The 17,722-nt window shown below is 33.7% G+C and overlaps 3 protein-coding genes across 3 annotated transcripts; 2 read left to right on the plus strand and 1 right to left on the minus strand.

The window, feature by feature from the left end:
* Positions 1–441: 441 nt before the first annotated feature.
* Positions 442–6,388, plus strand: LOC139525960 (fucolectin-like). The gene is made up of 3 exons (XM_071321153.1): positions 442–653; positions 4,418–4,639; positions 6,147–6,388. The coding sequence occupies exons 1-3, from the start codon at positions 452–454 to the stop codon at positions 6,359–6,361; spliced, it is 639 nt and encodes a 212-aa protein (XP_071177254.1). The 5' UTR covers positions 442–451; the 3' UTR covers positions 6,362–6,388.
* A 4,302-nt stretch (positions 6,389–10,690) lies between these two features.
* On the minus strand, positions 10,691–13,133 carry LOC139529020 (protein ANKUB1-like). Its single transcript, XM_071325255.1, is given in 7 exon segments — positions 10,691–11,188; positions 11,190–11,398; positions 11,401–11,472; positions 12,137–12,490; positions 12,493–12,525; positions 12,528–12,752; positions 12,755–13,133. Coding segments are annotated over 7 exon segments (1,752 nt in total). The 5' UTR covers positions 13,116–13,133.
* Positions 13,134–16,751: 3,618 nt separating this feature from the next.
* LOC139529021 (epidermal growth factor receptor substrate 15-like 1) lies at positions 16,752–17,492 on the plus strand. The gene has a single exon (XM_071325256.1). It carries the CDS (start codon positions 16,752–16,754, stop codon positions 17,490–17,492), a length of 741 nt encoding a protein of 246 aa, XP_071181357.1.
* The last annotated feature ends 230 nt before the right edge of the window (positions 17,493–17,722 follow it).

Consider the following 17,722-nt stretch of genomic DNA (forward strand, 5'->3'; position numbering starts at 1 on the left):
GCATTGGAACTATTTTGTTTCAAATGTGTACTACTTTCTTGAATGTTCAAACATTGCTTAAAAACGGACTTATGCGTTAATCTACAAACAATTAAATATTTTAATTAAAGCGTTTTTACGTTATTATCTTATGTTTTCAATTCAAAAGCAAACAAAAATTTAGAAAAAGATTTTGGTGACCAGTAAACCGTCTTGGGTTCACGTGTTGCTTTTCTTTTTTTAAGAATGCAACTGGTTAAATGAACGAATGATTTTTCTAAGAAAAAAACACCTAAAACGAAAATTGAAGTAACATTATATACTTGGCATTGTTTAATAAGGTGCGTGCAATACACACACAGCTTGTTAATTGATAGTTTGCGTGACATTATTCTATCCGATAGTGTTTCTCCTTTCATAGCTTAAATGCTTGCTGTTGGCTGTTTACAATCGTTGAATGTACCTTGCTAAAATGTTATACTGTGCTGCTGTTATAATATTCGGATGTACTATGTTGTCATCTGCTTGTCAAATTTCTATTTCTGGTTATAAAGGGGATCTCGGCAGTGATCAAAGACTAGAACAGAAAATCCTGAAAATCGAGTACACCATGAAGACGACACTTCAAAGACATGGAGAAATGCTAAAACAAATCCTGAAAAGGAAATGTAAAGGTATGAAATAGGAAATGAAATATAAATCGTATGACATTTTTCCTTATTTGTTATTTTCAAAATGTGTATGGGATCTAACATCAATGAGGCTTTCGTACCTGATCATTTACCGGGGGCTTCATTCACGTGTTCCTTGATTTAACAATTTTTGGAGAAAGTAAGTAATTTATCTAACATATGTTTTTGTATAAATGCGCGCAAAGGAAGTAACTTTTCAACAGGTAAATTTCGCGCAAACGTGGATTCTTTTCGCGCGAAAATGTAGGACCAATCCGCGCAAACGTAACATGCCGGTTTTATTTATAGCTCCAAGTTTTATATCTTGATTATAAATAGAAAACTGATTAAAGTAATTAACATATGTCTAAAATTATATAATATTTTCATTATAACGAGAAAATGTGTGTGTTGGCAGAGACATATAAATCATATATTGGAGCAGCTATAAAATGGGAACAAAACTGGCTCATGTTATTTCACCCTGACAAATGTAACATCTTAAGAGTCTCAACAAAGAAAAAACAACTACACTTTTATTACAACATGCACGGTCATATCCTTGAATAAGTACAATCAGCTAAATATCTAGGCATTACAATCTCTTCAGATCTCAAATGGAACAAACATATACAACATTCAGCAGCAAAAGCAAAACAATCTTTATCATTCGTCAGACGCAATCTAAAAATTAGTTCCAAATTAGTGAAGGAAAGAGCATATCAAACAATAGTAAGACCAAAACTCGAATACTGTTGTACAGTTTGGGACCCACACATATCAGAATATATATACAGACAGGAACAAGTACAAAGAAGAGCTGCACGATATACTTGCAACAGATTTCACAACACCAGCAGTATATCTGATATGCTTCAAAATGTGAAATGTCAAACCCTACAAGAACGAAGGCTTAAAACCAGATTACAAATGTTCCACAAAGTAATAAATAACGAAATTGCAATACCATCTCAAGATATTCTCATAAAAAGCCAGTCCAAAAACAAGATCTACCCATCAATTAACACTCAGACAGCTCCAATGCAATAAAGACAGTTTTAAATTCTCATTCTTCAGCCAAACAATCAAAGACTGGAATAAATTACCACCTGAAATTTCAAACAAAACTTCTACAGACAACTTTAAGGATGCACTTATCCATGAAGTACTCCTTAAAACCTTTTCTCACTTAAACTAAATGTACCTATTGTTTTTATTTTAATTTAAAAAAAAAATGTAAAAATTAAAAGTTCAATAAAAATTGTAAAGCTTAAAAATAAAGAAAAATTGAAATTAATTTTAAAAAGCAACCTCAATCCGACATGCGCCAGAATGTAATCTTCAAAATGTTGATGGTTTTCTGTAACTTAAGAAGAAGAAGATATATCATATATGTCTCTGGTTTTGATAACTTGTTGACAAATGTTTTAGACTATTATAGTATATAATATTGCCGTCTTCTGTGATCTTTTGTTTTTGTTATTTTCCTTACTGACGTATATTCCTTATCCCATTTCAATTAAATAGAATTAATATGTAATCAATTATAGTGTGAGTTTGAATAGACGTGTTAGGAAAGTCGATACTACTGTTGGCGCTCGTGTTGGATGGAAGATGAATACAATATGATTTGGGGACCATCTCTAAAAGTACAAATACTTAATATTTTTGTTACCTGTATTGGCGTGTTTGATACTGCTGATTTTTTTTTTTCAAGTATCAAAAAAGTTTAATAAATTCATTTTTAGATCAATGTATATCAATCATGTGAAAAATCTATTTTTTATATATATCCAGCGTCTTTGATAAGATTATTTTGATTTGAGAAATAAAAGGTTTGCTAGACATTAAAATAATGGAAAAAAGTTAGCCTCAGCTGACACTGTTTCTCGTAGTTACAATCTCATTCCCTATAACAGGCTTTCATTAATGTAATTAAATCCACCCTTTGTGCCCCCATTTCCATCGTGTAAAATAACACTTGTCTGCATGTCGGATTCAAATGGTTTTTTTTTATCATCTCGTCAACAAAGTGGAAGGGGATTCGTGTAACATTACCGTCTTTCCATCCGTCTTTCCACCGCTACACCCTTGATAAAAGGGGGGATGAAAGATACCAGAGAGGCATTCAAACTCAAAAATCGAAAAAAAACAACGCCATAGTTCAAAAAGATAAAGACAAACAGACAAAAAATAGTACACAAACACCACAAAGAAAATTAAAGACTAAGCAACCCGAACCCCACCAAAAACTGGGGATGATCTCAGATGCTCCGAAAGGGTAAGCAGATCCTACTCGACATGTGGCACCCTCTGTGTTGCTCATGTAAGCGAAACCCGGTAATAAGACTAATTCGGTAGGTTACATTCGTGAAAAGGGAACGGGATTGGAAACATATCCGCTATCATCTAAAACGGCCAACCAACTCGTGATGGCATCCGTACGAAGGGATGATTTCATTTCCACCATTTGGAAACTCTTGATTAAATAGCTTCCTTGTGATAACACTCTAGACTCAACATCGCTTTAGGATTTTGACCAAACTGAGTAATACTTAGTTCTGATGAACATCGTGCTTCCTGTTTATTTTCAAGGGCAAGTCTCAGTTGGACATATAATTTATTTGATATTCTTGTTAACACTCTAGACTCGTCATAGTTCGACATATATTGACCTTACTTGGCATATACTTTACCCGTATAAATATCTAGAACCAAATTAATTTTCAAGTTCATAAGCCAAAGGTAAATTGACAACCAATTGTTACACAATAAAATAAACATAATTTAAGACAGAAAACGTGGAGGAAAAAAGAAATGTTATTTTTTTTTTTAAATCGGAGTCTCGTGTGTATCTTAAACGCAATAAAACGTTTATAGACATAATAGAACTTTATGGAGAAATCATTGGAAAGAACTATATCAAATAGTTGAATTGTGTGCTGGACTCATTTTCGTAATAAACAAATGCTTCCCTATCAAATAATGATTATGTATTTAGGCAAATGAACACAAAATATCAAATTTGCATCTTTAAAATAAATCATCAAGCATTTATCTTGTGTAACAGGGGTTTTGTGATTTCCAAAATAAATTGTTTAAATCTTAATTATTTTTTTTCAAAATCGTTCCAGAATGAGAGTCAAACGATACTTTGTTTTCATTGGGAGATAAGGCGGGACAAAACTATTGTTCCTTTATTTTTTGCAAGAATTTGTTGATTCTGAATATAAAATAAAAACATGTCCCTCCTTTTTCCATAAAAGGTAAACATTTGCCTAATTTTTTTTTTACCTTTTGCATTCCGTAATCAAATGAATAAAACTACATGTATGGGTTATTATTATCTTCAATATTCCACGTTATTGATTTAAAATTCACATTTAGAAATAAATTTTGGGTCTTTGAAAATGCTCTATTGATTATAAATTTTGGGTCTTTGAAAATGCTCGATTGATTATGACTTGAATACTTTAAATACCGTATTCTAGTGGTCATACAGGTAATAAAAAACGATAGAGTATTTATACGTTTGGAGATGACCCCCAAATCATATTGTATTCATCTTCCGTCGAACACGAGCGCCAACAGTAGTATCGACTTTCCTAACACGTCTATTAAGAATTAAAATAATCATTTATAAATTGCTTTGCAATACGAACACTTACTCTTCTTTGTATACTAGTAATTAGTTCACGACGAATTTTATCTTTATAAATTCTGCGAATTGAACAGTACAAACAACGACTTTCTAATCTGTTTTAAAGATGCGATTCCAGCAAATATACGTGTGGAGGATGTGTCTTACAAGAAGCTGACAGGTCAGAGTTCATCGCGCTCTGGACACAAACCATCAGGTAGTGCTGTTGACGGCGATCTATCTACAATCTTTCATACAAACCATGACAAGACGCCATATTGGTGGGTAGACCTTGGAGGGTCCTTTTCAGTTCAGCATGTTGAAATTTGGAATAGAGCAAATGGCTACGGTTAGTATAAGAATTCTTTTCGTTGGCAAAAATGCACAAAATCAGGATTTAAAATACTTTTTGGTACAATATTGTATAAATAATGTTTGTGTGGTGTACGGTCACTGACCGTATATAATTGTTTAGCTAACGTGTACCACTTTAAAATTTGGAAGGAAATGTAAAATTGAGAAAGGAAAGGGGGAATGTGTCAAAGCGACAACAACCCGACCATAGAGCAGACAACAGCCCAAGCTGTACACACTTTCATCACAGTTTATCCCACAAGTAAACACATATATCGTCTATATGCCAGCTTTGATAAGTGTTGTTCAAGAGTTGTCGTTTGTTGATGTGGTTCTTAAAGTGTTTCTCTTTCCCGTTTTTATATAGATTAGATCGTTTCTTTTCCCGTAAGAATGGTTTTACACTAGTTATTTTGGAGCCCTTTAGGTGTCACACCACCAATTACTCCCTCCAATTTAGAACGTATGTGAAAGTAGCCCTACTCTGACACAAAATAGTGCTTTTGATGTCCTTGTGTACTTAAACTAACCAACAAATTTGCAGAAATGAAACTTTTGGTGAAAGAGATATATATCTAGACCATTTTGAGCCAAAATTTACTTGTCTATGAGTTTGCATTAAAAATTGAGGATTAATGCGCTCCATAGAATACTAATTTAATATTTCCAGAAAACCAGGGGTTATTTTTGGAGTACCTCTGTTCGAAGGTCAATTTTTTGTTAGAAGGCTTTAAAGGTATAGTGAAAATTGGCATGTAGAAAGCTGATACATGTGCAATTTAGGATATACCTAGTTTCTATGAAGTTAAACTTAAGGTAAAATATTTAGAAAGCTGTGAAAATTGCAAACTGATTTGGTTGAACAGATAGGGACTTTTAATTGGTGGTATGACACCTTTAAAGCTTGCTGTTCGAATTGAGCCAAGGCTTCGTGTTGAAGACCGTACTTTGAACGATTATGGTTACTTTTATAAATTGTGACTGACTTGTTCTTATTATCTGAAAAGAAGTATAAATTCTGATATTTTTTTTATTTTTCTTCGCTTTAACGTCCGATGTCTTGTCTATGGTTAACCTTTTAAAGCAGTTTTGAAAATATTTTAAGTACAAAATGATAACACAAAATGGGTTTTGATTTATTTTAATTTAACACGATTTAATGCTCCTTTTTGTAATTTAATTGTGGTGTTAAAGCGTTGACCGAATCACATTATTAATAAAGCACGATTAATATATAGTTATCCGGATAATTTTAAACATTTTTAACATTTTACTATGTTTTTCAATTTGTATTTGTTAAGTGCCAAAGACAGCTCAGGTATAATCTAGGCCTGGGATAAGAAAAACTTTATTTATTTCGAAAAAATCCTACTTTAGTAAAACAGGAAATTTATAAAAATGATCATATAATTAATATTCATTAACATACTCAAATGTTCACGTACGTTCAACATGAAAGTGCAATTTTACGTCCTACACATCGTTAAACATTTTCATTTTAGGTCGTCGACTCCATGATCTGGATATAACGATTGGTCCAACTCTAAGTGAAATGAAGCTATGCACTTATTACAAAGGCCCGGCTAGTGATGGAGAGCATCTCATTCTGACCTGTAGTAAAACCATAAAAGGAAGATACGTTAAGCTTGCCTTAAGAGGCCCCGAATGGCTACACCTAAGAGAAGTTAAAGTGTTTGCGTATGTTAAGGCGTGTTGACAAACCTTATTAAAAATGTCATAGTTATGCACTTTTTAGTTGATTTTCCATCTGTTCGCATCCTGCCTACACTTTTGAAGTCATACTGAGCTCACAAAACATGTTGATTCAAAGACTGTCAAAGGAAAAATTAAAATTTTACTCTCCAATGACAAATATGCATGAGAAAATCTCAAAAGTATTTTGTGCAGAATGTGTGGGATTTTTTCATTTCAATTGTCTTTAATAAGTATAAAAATAAGAAGATGTGGTTAGATTACCAAAAAATGAGACAAGTCTCCACCAGAAACAAAATTACATAGAAGTTTTAAAACAACTATGGGTCACTGTACGGCCTTTGACAATGAACTGTTCGAATTGTATTGCGTTTGTCTTTTTGTGACGTTGAATAGCCGACTATCCGGTATGAGGTTTGTCCATTGTTGAAGGCCGTACAAACTGTGACATACCGGGAAAAGATGCATTTTTCGACTGATTTTTATCATTCAAACTGATTTAATTTGAAAACGAGTGCATGGACCCCTATTTTTTAAAACGACATTTTGTTTAATACGGCCACAAATCCGAATTTTGAGCAAATATACAAAATTTCGACCTCATTTAACTCAAAAAGTAGCACATGAAGGTATATTTTTATTACATATTTGATTTATAAATCAGGCAAAAAATAGCCTATCTGGAAATTTTCATCAAACTGTAAATACGGGATCAAAACTGTATCGTATGCCCTTAATGTACAAATCGATGAACGAAAAACTAATATAATATACAGCAATCGACAACTACCACTGAATAAGACGCTTCTGACTTGGGACAGGCACATACAGATTGTGGCGGGCATAAACATGTTTCCGGCCCCCTAATCTGGAATAGTGATGAAACATTACAATATAAGAACACATTATAAAAATCAGTTGAAAAGGGTGGAACTAATCAGGTCGATACAAAGCAGAAAACCAAGTTTAAAATACACATACCGGACGTGGCAGAATATTTATAGACACTAAAATTCAGAAGATGACACAACGTACAGATCTTAACGACTCGTAGTTACTGATAGCAAGTCAAAAGCAAATAACAACAACAGAAAACATGTACAGACTTGTGCAAAAAGTGAAGATAATTCAAAGATGGCTGCCACATAAAGTTGTCAAGTATCTGTCACAGTTCAACCTTCGTAATTATAATAATAAAATGATTTTAACTCACCTAATACTTTGTGATGTTTCCCTTTGCCCTTATTACTAGCCTCAAACGTCTTGGAATTGAATTATAAAGTTTTCTTATGAATTCTAAGGATATATTTGTCCATATGTCCCGAATTGCTGTCTCCATTTGAACCTTTGTAGCGATGTTATGTGCCTGTTTTTGCTGTTCAATTTTAATTTTACGCCACATATTTTCAATAATATTAAGGTCTGGACTTTGTGCTGGCCATTCCATACCATGAAGTTATTTTGTTCTATGTAATCTTTAACAATTTTGGCCCGGCCACGGCCAGGATTTAAGCATGGAGGAGTCCAGAATAAAAACACGATTGTTCATTCCAATTTCCTACATAGGGGACGACCATTTAATATTCTTGGGAGGGGGGGGGGGGGGGGGTCAGGGGGATTTTGAAAATAAATAACTCAGCCTTGATAATCACAAAAATAAATGGTTTGTTCTGTGGTAGTTTGAAAATAAATTACCTGACTTTCAATGTATTGAAAATAAATAACTCGTCCCCTTACATTCATCACTATATATGACCTTTCTCCAATAACCACAGTTTTGTGCCTGGCCAATTTACACCAAGCAAGCTTTTTTTTTACATTTGCAGCACGAATTATGATGGATTTTTTTACAACACGTTTTTTGAACCCTTCTTCATACAATTTTCGCTTAACAGTACGCTAAGATACTGGTTCTTCCCTAGATTCATTAAAAACAGCAGTTATTTCATGTAGTGAACGTTTTCTATCTGACTTGACAGTGGTGCAAAATTTGCGAGTATCCCGCGGTGTTAGCAGATTTGGCCTTCCCATTCTCTCCTTGTTTTCCAAACTCCCCCGATTTTTGAAACGGTTTTAAACCCCATTAATTGTTGGAAATGGATGTCTTGTTTGTCTTGCGATGTCAGGTCCTTTCATACCAGCCTTGTGTAATGCTGCAATGACATTTTTCATAGACAATGACAGTTCCTCGTGTTTTGGGGCCATTCTCAAAACTATACGAAATTTAAACAAAGCAGACGATTCCAAACTTCCGGTGACGTATCAGGTCAAATTGATCTTCCTCAAAAATATCATATTGTGCAAAAAGAGAGATAACTCCAACTTATTTACAGAGAAAACGGCTTTAGAAGTTGTCACTCCCAACCCGCATTCGACATGACGTCGTTAAATTATCGTGACCTTTGGCATGGTAGTGTATATAAGAATAAAATATCAATCATTACACATCCAACATCCAATGTATTTAGTAAAAAAAAACAAGTTTGTAGGTCGAGGCCAAGTGGTGTAAGTAGTTGTACTACTGTAATCACTAGCCAATAAACACTGATATTGTGAGTTCGAACCCCGCTCGTGCTTGTGCACTCTACTTTATTGACTAGGATTAGTTTTGCTATCGAATGTCTGTTGTTTTCTCCGGGCACTTCGGCTTCCTCCACCAATTGAAAAATGGTCGCCCGAAATAGTCCACAAGTGGCGCTTAAAAGTGGCGCTAAAATACCAGTAATCAATCAATCAATCAATTTTGTAGTTGACAAGATTACAATTTGTGTAAAATTTATCATTCTTAATATCACATAATTAGTACAAATAACAACATTAAATGTTTAAAAAAAATTAAAAAATTAAATATTTATATCACATATTTAGTAGCAAAATTAAAATATCTAAAATAAAAACATCTGATAAAAACATTAGTAATAGATAAATAATATTAAAAGAATTACAAGTAAATCATCCAGCAACAAGTATGATAACACTTAAACTGCTACGTTTAAGAACTTTATTCATATGTAACAAAATACCTTGACCTTCGTGTGAAGTCAAGGTCATAAAACACCCCTACCCCGACTCCCCCCTCCTTATTACATGTAGAATATTAAACAAAAGTCTATATAAATGAAATATTTTTATCTGATTTAAGTTCCGCAGTTGCAACCAGATTTTTTCTAATATCTACATGTAAAAAAAATGAGACAATTTGGTATAGTTGCCACTGAGACAACTCTCTGCAAGAGACCGAGAAACACAGAATTTACCAACAATTGGTCGCCGTACCGCCTTCACCAATTAATAAAACCATGTTTACACTTATGTAATTACTTCAAAAATATATCCCGAAAAAAGAAGGAATTTTGGTATAAAATTGATTCTATATAAAATCGGTATGTATCTACAGCGGAAGGAGCTTTTACATTTTTAAATTACAAAATATGGATGTCAAAAATCCTTTGTGCAGAATGAATGTTTATTTGAAACCTAATTCATGCATTAGTTAACGTATTTCTAAATTTACACTGCAAAAGACCTAAAACTGCATAAAACTACATATCTTGGCATTTTTAAAAGTATCGCATCTTTCTTAGTATGGATAGTAAAATTGGGTATTTTTCTCTGGGTCGTTTAAATCACTCGAAACTAGGTGAGACATGCACAGAAGTGATAGATATGTATTATAAATTAAAAAAAATTAAAATTTTAATCACCAAAAAAAAAAAATCTGTATCATTGACCCAAGCGCCTGTGCTTTCATTGACGCACTATTAATAAGGATTCATGCAAACACTATATGATATACATGTACGATGAATTATTCGACATAAATGCATTTAAATCTATTTTCAAATTGTTTGATTGTCAACTTCAATATCACTAAGCATTGATCGTCTTAACGAATGTCATGTTAAAGATGTTACCATGCGCACTTGAGCAAGCCGTTCCAGTAAAATAATGGACGACTCATGTTTTCTGTACTGATGAGGGGTAGCAGAACTGAACCGTCGGAGGCTTTTGCTTGGGAAATTAATAAAGCAGACGTCAGTCGCTTTCGCTTACGTGACTTCCGCTCTTGCGTGGTAGCACTTGATTTTTCGGTATAAGTAGGGGATCTAGGTACTTCAGAGATCATCGTTGATGTTTTTGTTTTATCGAGTTTTAGATTAAACAATGTTACTAATTCCTTTATTTGGAGTTTGAAAGAAGTTCTTTGGTTTTTTATACCGAGGCTAGGCGGGTTGTTTTCTTTGACATATGTTGTATTATCTGTAAACACATTGTCTTCAGATGTTGCCTGTTGATCCTTGCGTTTTATCATTGCGGGAAGCTTCAATAAAGTTCACTTGCTTTCAGTTTCCTTATCTTCTAGTTTCGACTTTTCAGGTTGATCTGGTTTCTTTGACGTATTTTCAGTTGGCTCTATAGTCTGGTCTTTGGATAAGAGTTGTTTGCTTCTGAATGCTGGCTTGGCTGGAGATCTTTCGTTTGATTCGTCTATAATTGGCGCCTCGACAACGCTCTTTAGTTTGCCTAATATTCCTGTTTTCGACGGATTTGTGGGTTCAGAATCGTCTTCCGAAATACTTGTAACTGTACCTCGTCTTGCACGACTTATAACAGAGCCAGGGGGACCAGTAGGTTCATTGATTGAACTTATTGACTCTAGTGTCCTTTGTTTTGCACCAATAATTTTGCCTAATGTAGAAACAGGCTTTTTCGGTAGAGTAGATCTCTTGTCTTCTGATTCTTCAATAATAGATTTAATACCGGTGATAAATCGAGTCTCCATATCAGTTCTATCCAGAATATTGCCCCACTTGGTATTTTTTTTGTAGTTTCATATTTTTATAGTTTGTAACTGCTGACATTTGTTTAAAGTATTGTTCGGGATCGTCCTTGTTGATTGCATATACATCCTGAAATACAGACAGCAATTTCTTCCGAATAATTCCGAGTTCAGATCGAGGTTTTCCGGTAATTGGACTATCAGTCACACCATTGACGACGGGTAGACCAAAGCTGACCAGTGGTCCACTAGTAAACGATTTTTCTTCAAAGATGATTTTGTCGTTCCATACGTTGCGAAAAATCTTTCTTTTGCAATGGTAGCCCATTCTTTAACTTTACTTAATAAAATTAACGGTATCAATTTTCTTGCACCAGATGCGCATTTCGACATAACATGTCTCTTCAGTGATGCTCGTGGCCAACATATTTGAAATCCAAAGCTTATATAAAAGATGAAGAGCTATATTCCAAAAGGCCCAAAAAGTATAGCCAAATCCGTGAAAGGAATCAGAGCTTTGCATGAGGGAGATACATTTCTTAGTTTATAATAATTTCTATCATTTTGTAACAGCTAATTTTAATAACACAAAAAAATCCGTATTTTCATGCCAGTACCGAATTACTGGCTACTGGGCTGGTGATACCCTCGGGGACTAATAGTCCACCAGCAGAGGCATCGACCCAGTGATAGTAATAAAATTAACGGTATCAATTTTCTTGCACCAGATGCGCATTTCGACATTACATGTCTCTTCAGTGATGCACGTGGCCAAAATATTTGAAATCCAAAGCTTATATAAAAGATGAAGAGCTATAATCCAAAAGGCCCAAAAAGTATAGCCAAATCCGTGAAAGGAATCAGAGCTTTGCATGAGGGAGATACATTCCTTAATTTATAATAATTTCTATCATTTTGTAACAGCAAATTTTAATAACACAAAACAAAATCCGTATTTTCATGCCAGTACCGAAGTACTGGCTACTGGGCTGGTGATACCCTCTAAAGTCTGAACAGATAATGCACCAACTTTACCAACAGAAACCTTTGACCATTGCCTTGTTAACAGAAACGAGGCGCACAGTTAAACTTTTTGACGTAAAGCGATATTAAGTGGCGCAAGGTCGTTTCCTTTTTTAGCCATGACGCAAGTAATATCGTGATTAACCATTAATCGCAAAACACCAAGCTGATTATTTTCAGTTGTTTCGTGCACCGGTGCTTTCTTTGTTTCGATATGTGGTTCCATTCTCATCCATTGTCGGAGGGGATGTTCGCCAATTTGTTCATCTGAACGGATGCCTAGCTTTATAAGAGACCTAGCTAGATCTACGTTCCCATAATGTGCCGCATAAATAATGCCACTTTCATTTGAAATCGAGCTATGATTCTTCCGATGATATTTGTGCCATCACTTGAGGGGTAAATCCAATTATACAAAGATTTAAAAATTCATTCCATCCATCCCAGTTTTTTAATCGAACCGTATGGCCTGCCTCTACACCATAGTCGAAGAGCTGGTGGTCATCATACAGTTCTTTCTTGTTATACACAAGACGGAACACCGATACCGGAAGTTCAGATTTCCTAGCACAGAGCGTGCGTAGATCCTCATTTTTAGTAACGGTGCAGACAAATCTTTATCAATAATTTCGATATTTTCATCGTTGTACGTACAGTAGATGAACAACACAGGTTTCACTTCTTCTTTTATGATTACCCTGATAGTAGATCCCGCGGGAATACCGAGGTCAGTAAAACACCAAGATTCCTCCAAATCCGCTCCACCATAATGAAGCACCAGGATATTTCGATCCTTTTTATTCAACTCATCAATGTAAATGTTAAATTTATCCTGAAACAACTTTTTCACATTACCAACTTACGTCCCTATTGGTTCATCTAGAGAGCATCGCTCTCCTTCGTATAATCCGAACACTAACATGGTTGTCTTTCGAATTTTTGCTTTCCTTTTCATAATCTTGATTCTTGACGCACAAATTTTATATAATTTCAATAACTCTTAAGTTGGAAAGATGGCTGCTCCCGGAAATGCGAACCAGCAATATTCAAAATGAAGTTTTGACGATAAGTTTAAAATAGACAATGAAATCCGTGCGCAACACTTAAAATGCTGACACTGCAATTCTTCGCTGGAATAAAAAAAAATCCATTGCATTGCCAGCCAGCTTTTTCAAAACCGTCTGAATTTTCTTTTTTTCTGCACGAATTTCTGACTTTTTTTGTTCAGCTTTTAATTTACCTACTGGCTTTGAACTGCTAGTCACACTTCGGCTCTCTGCTTTTTTCTTTTCTTCTTCTTTTGATACACCTTCCTGCTTTTCGGTCCTTGTCACAATGAATATACCATTCTCTTTGTTTTGTTTCCCTCACTTCCTAAAATATAAATATAAGAAAATGTAAGAAAAGTGAAATTAATACGTGCAATTTTTTCTAGTTATATAATAAGAACATGCAGTAACTTTTTTTTTTTTTTTTGAACATTCTATAAAATCACAATGTATAATTGTTTAATGCAACCATAGTGCATGCCATGTATCATATCATATAGTGTGATAGTGAGTAACTGTTGAATTATCATCTCGTTCGAAAGGAATATATGCAATGTATATTGTTTTCACATAAAATGAATATCCAGTTAGAGGAAGAACTTCAAGTGTGCGTGCAACTTTAAACTTTGTCACCCATGAAATATTGTGACGTCCGCCTGACAAAATTTCATAGAGTATTTTCCGAAGACACGATTTCATTATGAAGTATTATGCTTCTATATCAAAGTTTGTTATTTTCTTCGGGACAATATTTGACTGTGAATTTCTTTACATGACAATATTTTAGTGAAAAACTGTACATTATTTTTTTTTTTCTAAAAAACTATGTCTTCCCTTAGGTTAACCTTTCTACTGCATGTCATTAAAAAAAATGTTTCTGGAATCTTTTAAGTTTATCTTTTAAAATTATAGATACAACCGCAATAGATTGCAAAAAATATTTTTCATCTCGTAAGCAAGCATGAACATTTGACTGTATAATATATAATTCATAACTGAAAATATTTTGTGAGGCAAGTATTTTGTGTAAAATGTATAATTGTTTGTTTGTATTGCTTGACCCTTATGGGTGTAATTTTGCAATAAAGATATATGTATCAAACAAATATACATTTAATCAGAAGCTTATTCTTATATTGTATTGAGAAATGATTTTTTAAGTCAAATTTCTTGATTCAATATTACAATATTACCACTGTTTAAATACATTGCATAATTAAAGTACTGACATTCACTTATAATATATGTTTGTAGATATCAATGAAAATAAAACACTAAATTTAAAACTGATATCATTGTCCAAAATATAAATTTCAATACCCCCCTTTTTCATGAGATAAAATTTCATGACATGCATGAAATATTGTCTAATTATACACAAAATAAAGATTTGAATAATTAAATACGATCAATCTATGAAATATTTTCCAATAAAGACACATTTTATATTGAATATCTGTCATTCGCTGGGATATTTTGTATACATATAACAGAATATCATGATACAGAATCATAAAATTATTTGTTTGATGGACAAAATTTCATCTGGGTGTACAATATTTGATTGGACTATTTTATGCTTTACATACGCAGTCCTGAAATACGGGTACTGGAATGTACAGGATTAAAAAAGGATTTGTTTTTATATCAGTGATAGTGTAAAACGAATTATATACCCATGAAAATTGAATTCAAGTTCACCAGATTTATCGTCGTCAAAACCTTAGAAATTTAAAACAATTTTCGCCGCTTACCTTATAATTAGTGGCGAGAAAAGTCCAAATCTTTTTCCTCTTTTCTAAATAACAATGTTTACACTTATGAAATTTTAATTTCAATGACGTGAAATGAACACAAGAGATGTAATATGCTTGAACCCGTTTGTTTATGAGCTCCTTGTGTTAACATTGTTATATTTACATTCAGTAGTACCTGATTAGAATTGTGTCCCTTACGATTAGGTGTGTCGAAATTTTTCTCGCATTAATTTTTGGAATTTGAGTGTTAAGGTTCATCATAACAAATGGACAAATATGGCCGTATTTTCACCTCAAAAACTACTCTTAGTACAGACTTACCTGTGCTGTTTTGAAAGTTTTAATGCCTAGCATCCCCTAGATATATGAAAGTTAAATGCCTTTTGTGTATATAATCTTTCTTGGTTTTTGATGGGCATTATTTTTCCTTTCTGCAGAAGGTGTAAAAATAAACAAACACCTGAATTACTTTGATACTGTCCACTCACTGACTCAGATAAACTCTTTAACTCACCTAAAGTTATGAAGATACATCTTGTCCATGTCAATTAAGGACAATCAAAACAATACAAACCGGTTTTTACCTGAGGGAGCATCTCAAAGTTATACCACAACTTGGTTGATTTTCACACCTTTTGCATGAATGAAAAAAACGCCAATAAAAATCAAAAAGAGATTTTATCTTTCTGAAACACAAAATGCATTTAACTTTTTTTATATCTAGCGGATGCCAGGCTTTAAAACTTTTCCAACTTCATAGGTAAGTCTGTACTCAGAGTAATTTTTGGCATGTAAATACAGCCATATTTATTCGTTTGTTATGATGAACCTTAAATCAATTTTTTTTTAATTTATTTATTAACTGATGCTTATTCTATTTTACCAGGATTGATAATATTCTTGTGAGTTAAAACATTGATCTATAATTCGTATAAAACAGCATATATAAAACAATATGCACAACACAACAGTGAAAACAACTCACTAAGGGTATATAGTGTGTATGGTCAACGATCGTCCGTAATTATTAAGTTGGACTTTAGACTCTATTAATTGCCTACAGCGGAATACGGTATACTTGTATCATACAGTTAATAGCAGACAAAACGTGTTCATACAGACAAGGACTTGCGAAACTATCCGAAAACGCATTACTACACTCAGTTATTATGAACGACTCTTACACGATTACTGAGCTCCAAACGGTTGGTTCGTTGTATTTACAATACGGTCAAGATGATAGTCACATAGAAACGAATAATGAAATGGATCTGACAAAATAAAACGAGGGATGATTTTAATGAGTTCGAAGGACCCGACGATTTAGTGTTTAACTATATTGATATATCATCTCAAGATGCAATAATCAATAACTTCGATGAAAATTTCAGAGGCTGCCCAAAAGAAACCTTCATCCCAAACTTATCCAAACAACCAGTAGTGATACACATAAACTTGAAGAATTAAGAATGCTTTTCTTTTCGGAAGTTAGAGATCGGGAAAATTTTTCCATACAAGACAGCAACATTGAAAAAGCGATATAAAGCACGTTCAAAAAATGGGGACACATTATTACAAACAATAGCCAAAGATTGCTTTATTTTGTATGTTGCATTGAATGACAACTGTCACGACGAATTGCTAGAAACTTATAATGTTCCAAAATCGCAAGGACCAAGGCAATCACAAAACTGTAGATCATCTGATAACGGACAAGATGTAGGAACAGACTGTTCCTACGACTCATTCATCAAAGAAGGCTTAGCACGGTTGGATCACGATATAATGACGATAAAAGGTGAAAACGCACCAGATATCGATAATATTGATAGAAGGATACGAGATATGATTAAAGAAAACGAAACGTTAAAAGATGTCGTGAAGAAACAAGCAGATAAAATATACCGACTCCAAAATTCGATTGACAAATCTGACTCTGTTTTAGTTGAATTCATGGCCGACAAAAGATGCGAAATCAAAACTCTTACAGATGAAAACCATCAGACTAAGCAAAATAGTCAAAACTTGATTGAGGTCAAACAGGATATTTCAGAAATCAACACAGTAATAAGTTCTCTTGCAACCGAAACAGGAAATAACTCAACCAAGATACAGTCAGTAAAAGAAGATATTGATGCGTTAAAAATCACCGAAAAGTCTGTAGATTCTAGGATAACAAGGCTGGAAGACTCGAAATTTAGCGGAGTAGATGCTTTACGTGCTAATTTAAAATTAGTGAGAAAAGATATATATGATTTGAATGACGAAATAGACACAATTAAATCAGACATCAAAGTGAATAACAGAAGTATCTCAGACTTGCACAAAAGTGGTGACATGAAGAAGACAAAAACAAAAACAAAGAACTATCCAAAGTCACCGAAAATAAGTACAGACAGCGACATTGATCTCATTTCTTTCGTGAGTCCAAAACGTCTGTCAAAATTTCAAATGGCAGAGCTAACAGATAAAGAACAAGCAGAGTCGACAACTGAACATCAGTATAGAGGAAAAAATAATTACTGATAATTCTACAAATATAGATACAGTCATCGATGATAGTAGTATGTCAGAATTCAGTTCATTTGAAATGTCCAAGACTTTACAAAATCATGGGAAAAAGCAAACACTAAATCAATTCTCACCAGAACACATTGAAGTTGTTATATCGAGTGATCAAAAATGGTTTCGTTAAACAATTTTAGGGGAGTATCGGATAAACGAGTCGGAGGAATTAGGAAAGACTGCACCGAAAG

This window comes from Mytilus edulis, chromosome 6, assembly GCF_963676685.1.
Source record: "Mytilus edulis chromosome 6, xbMytEdul2.2, whole genome shotgun sequence".
NCBI classification, from domain to species: Eukaryota; Metazoa; Mollusca; class Bivalvia; order Mytilida; family Mytilidae; genus Mytilus; species Mytilus edulis.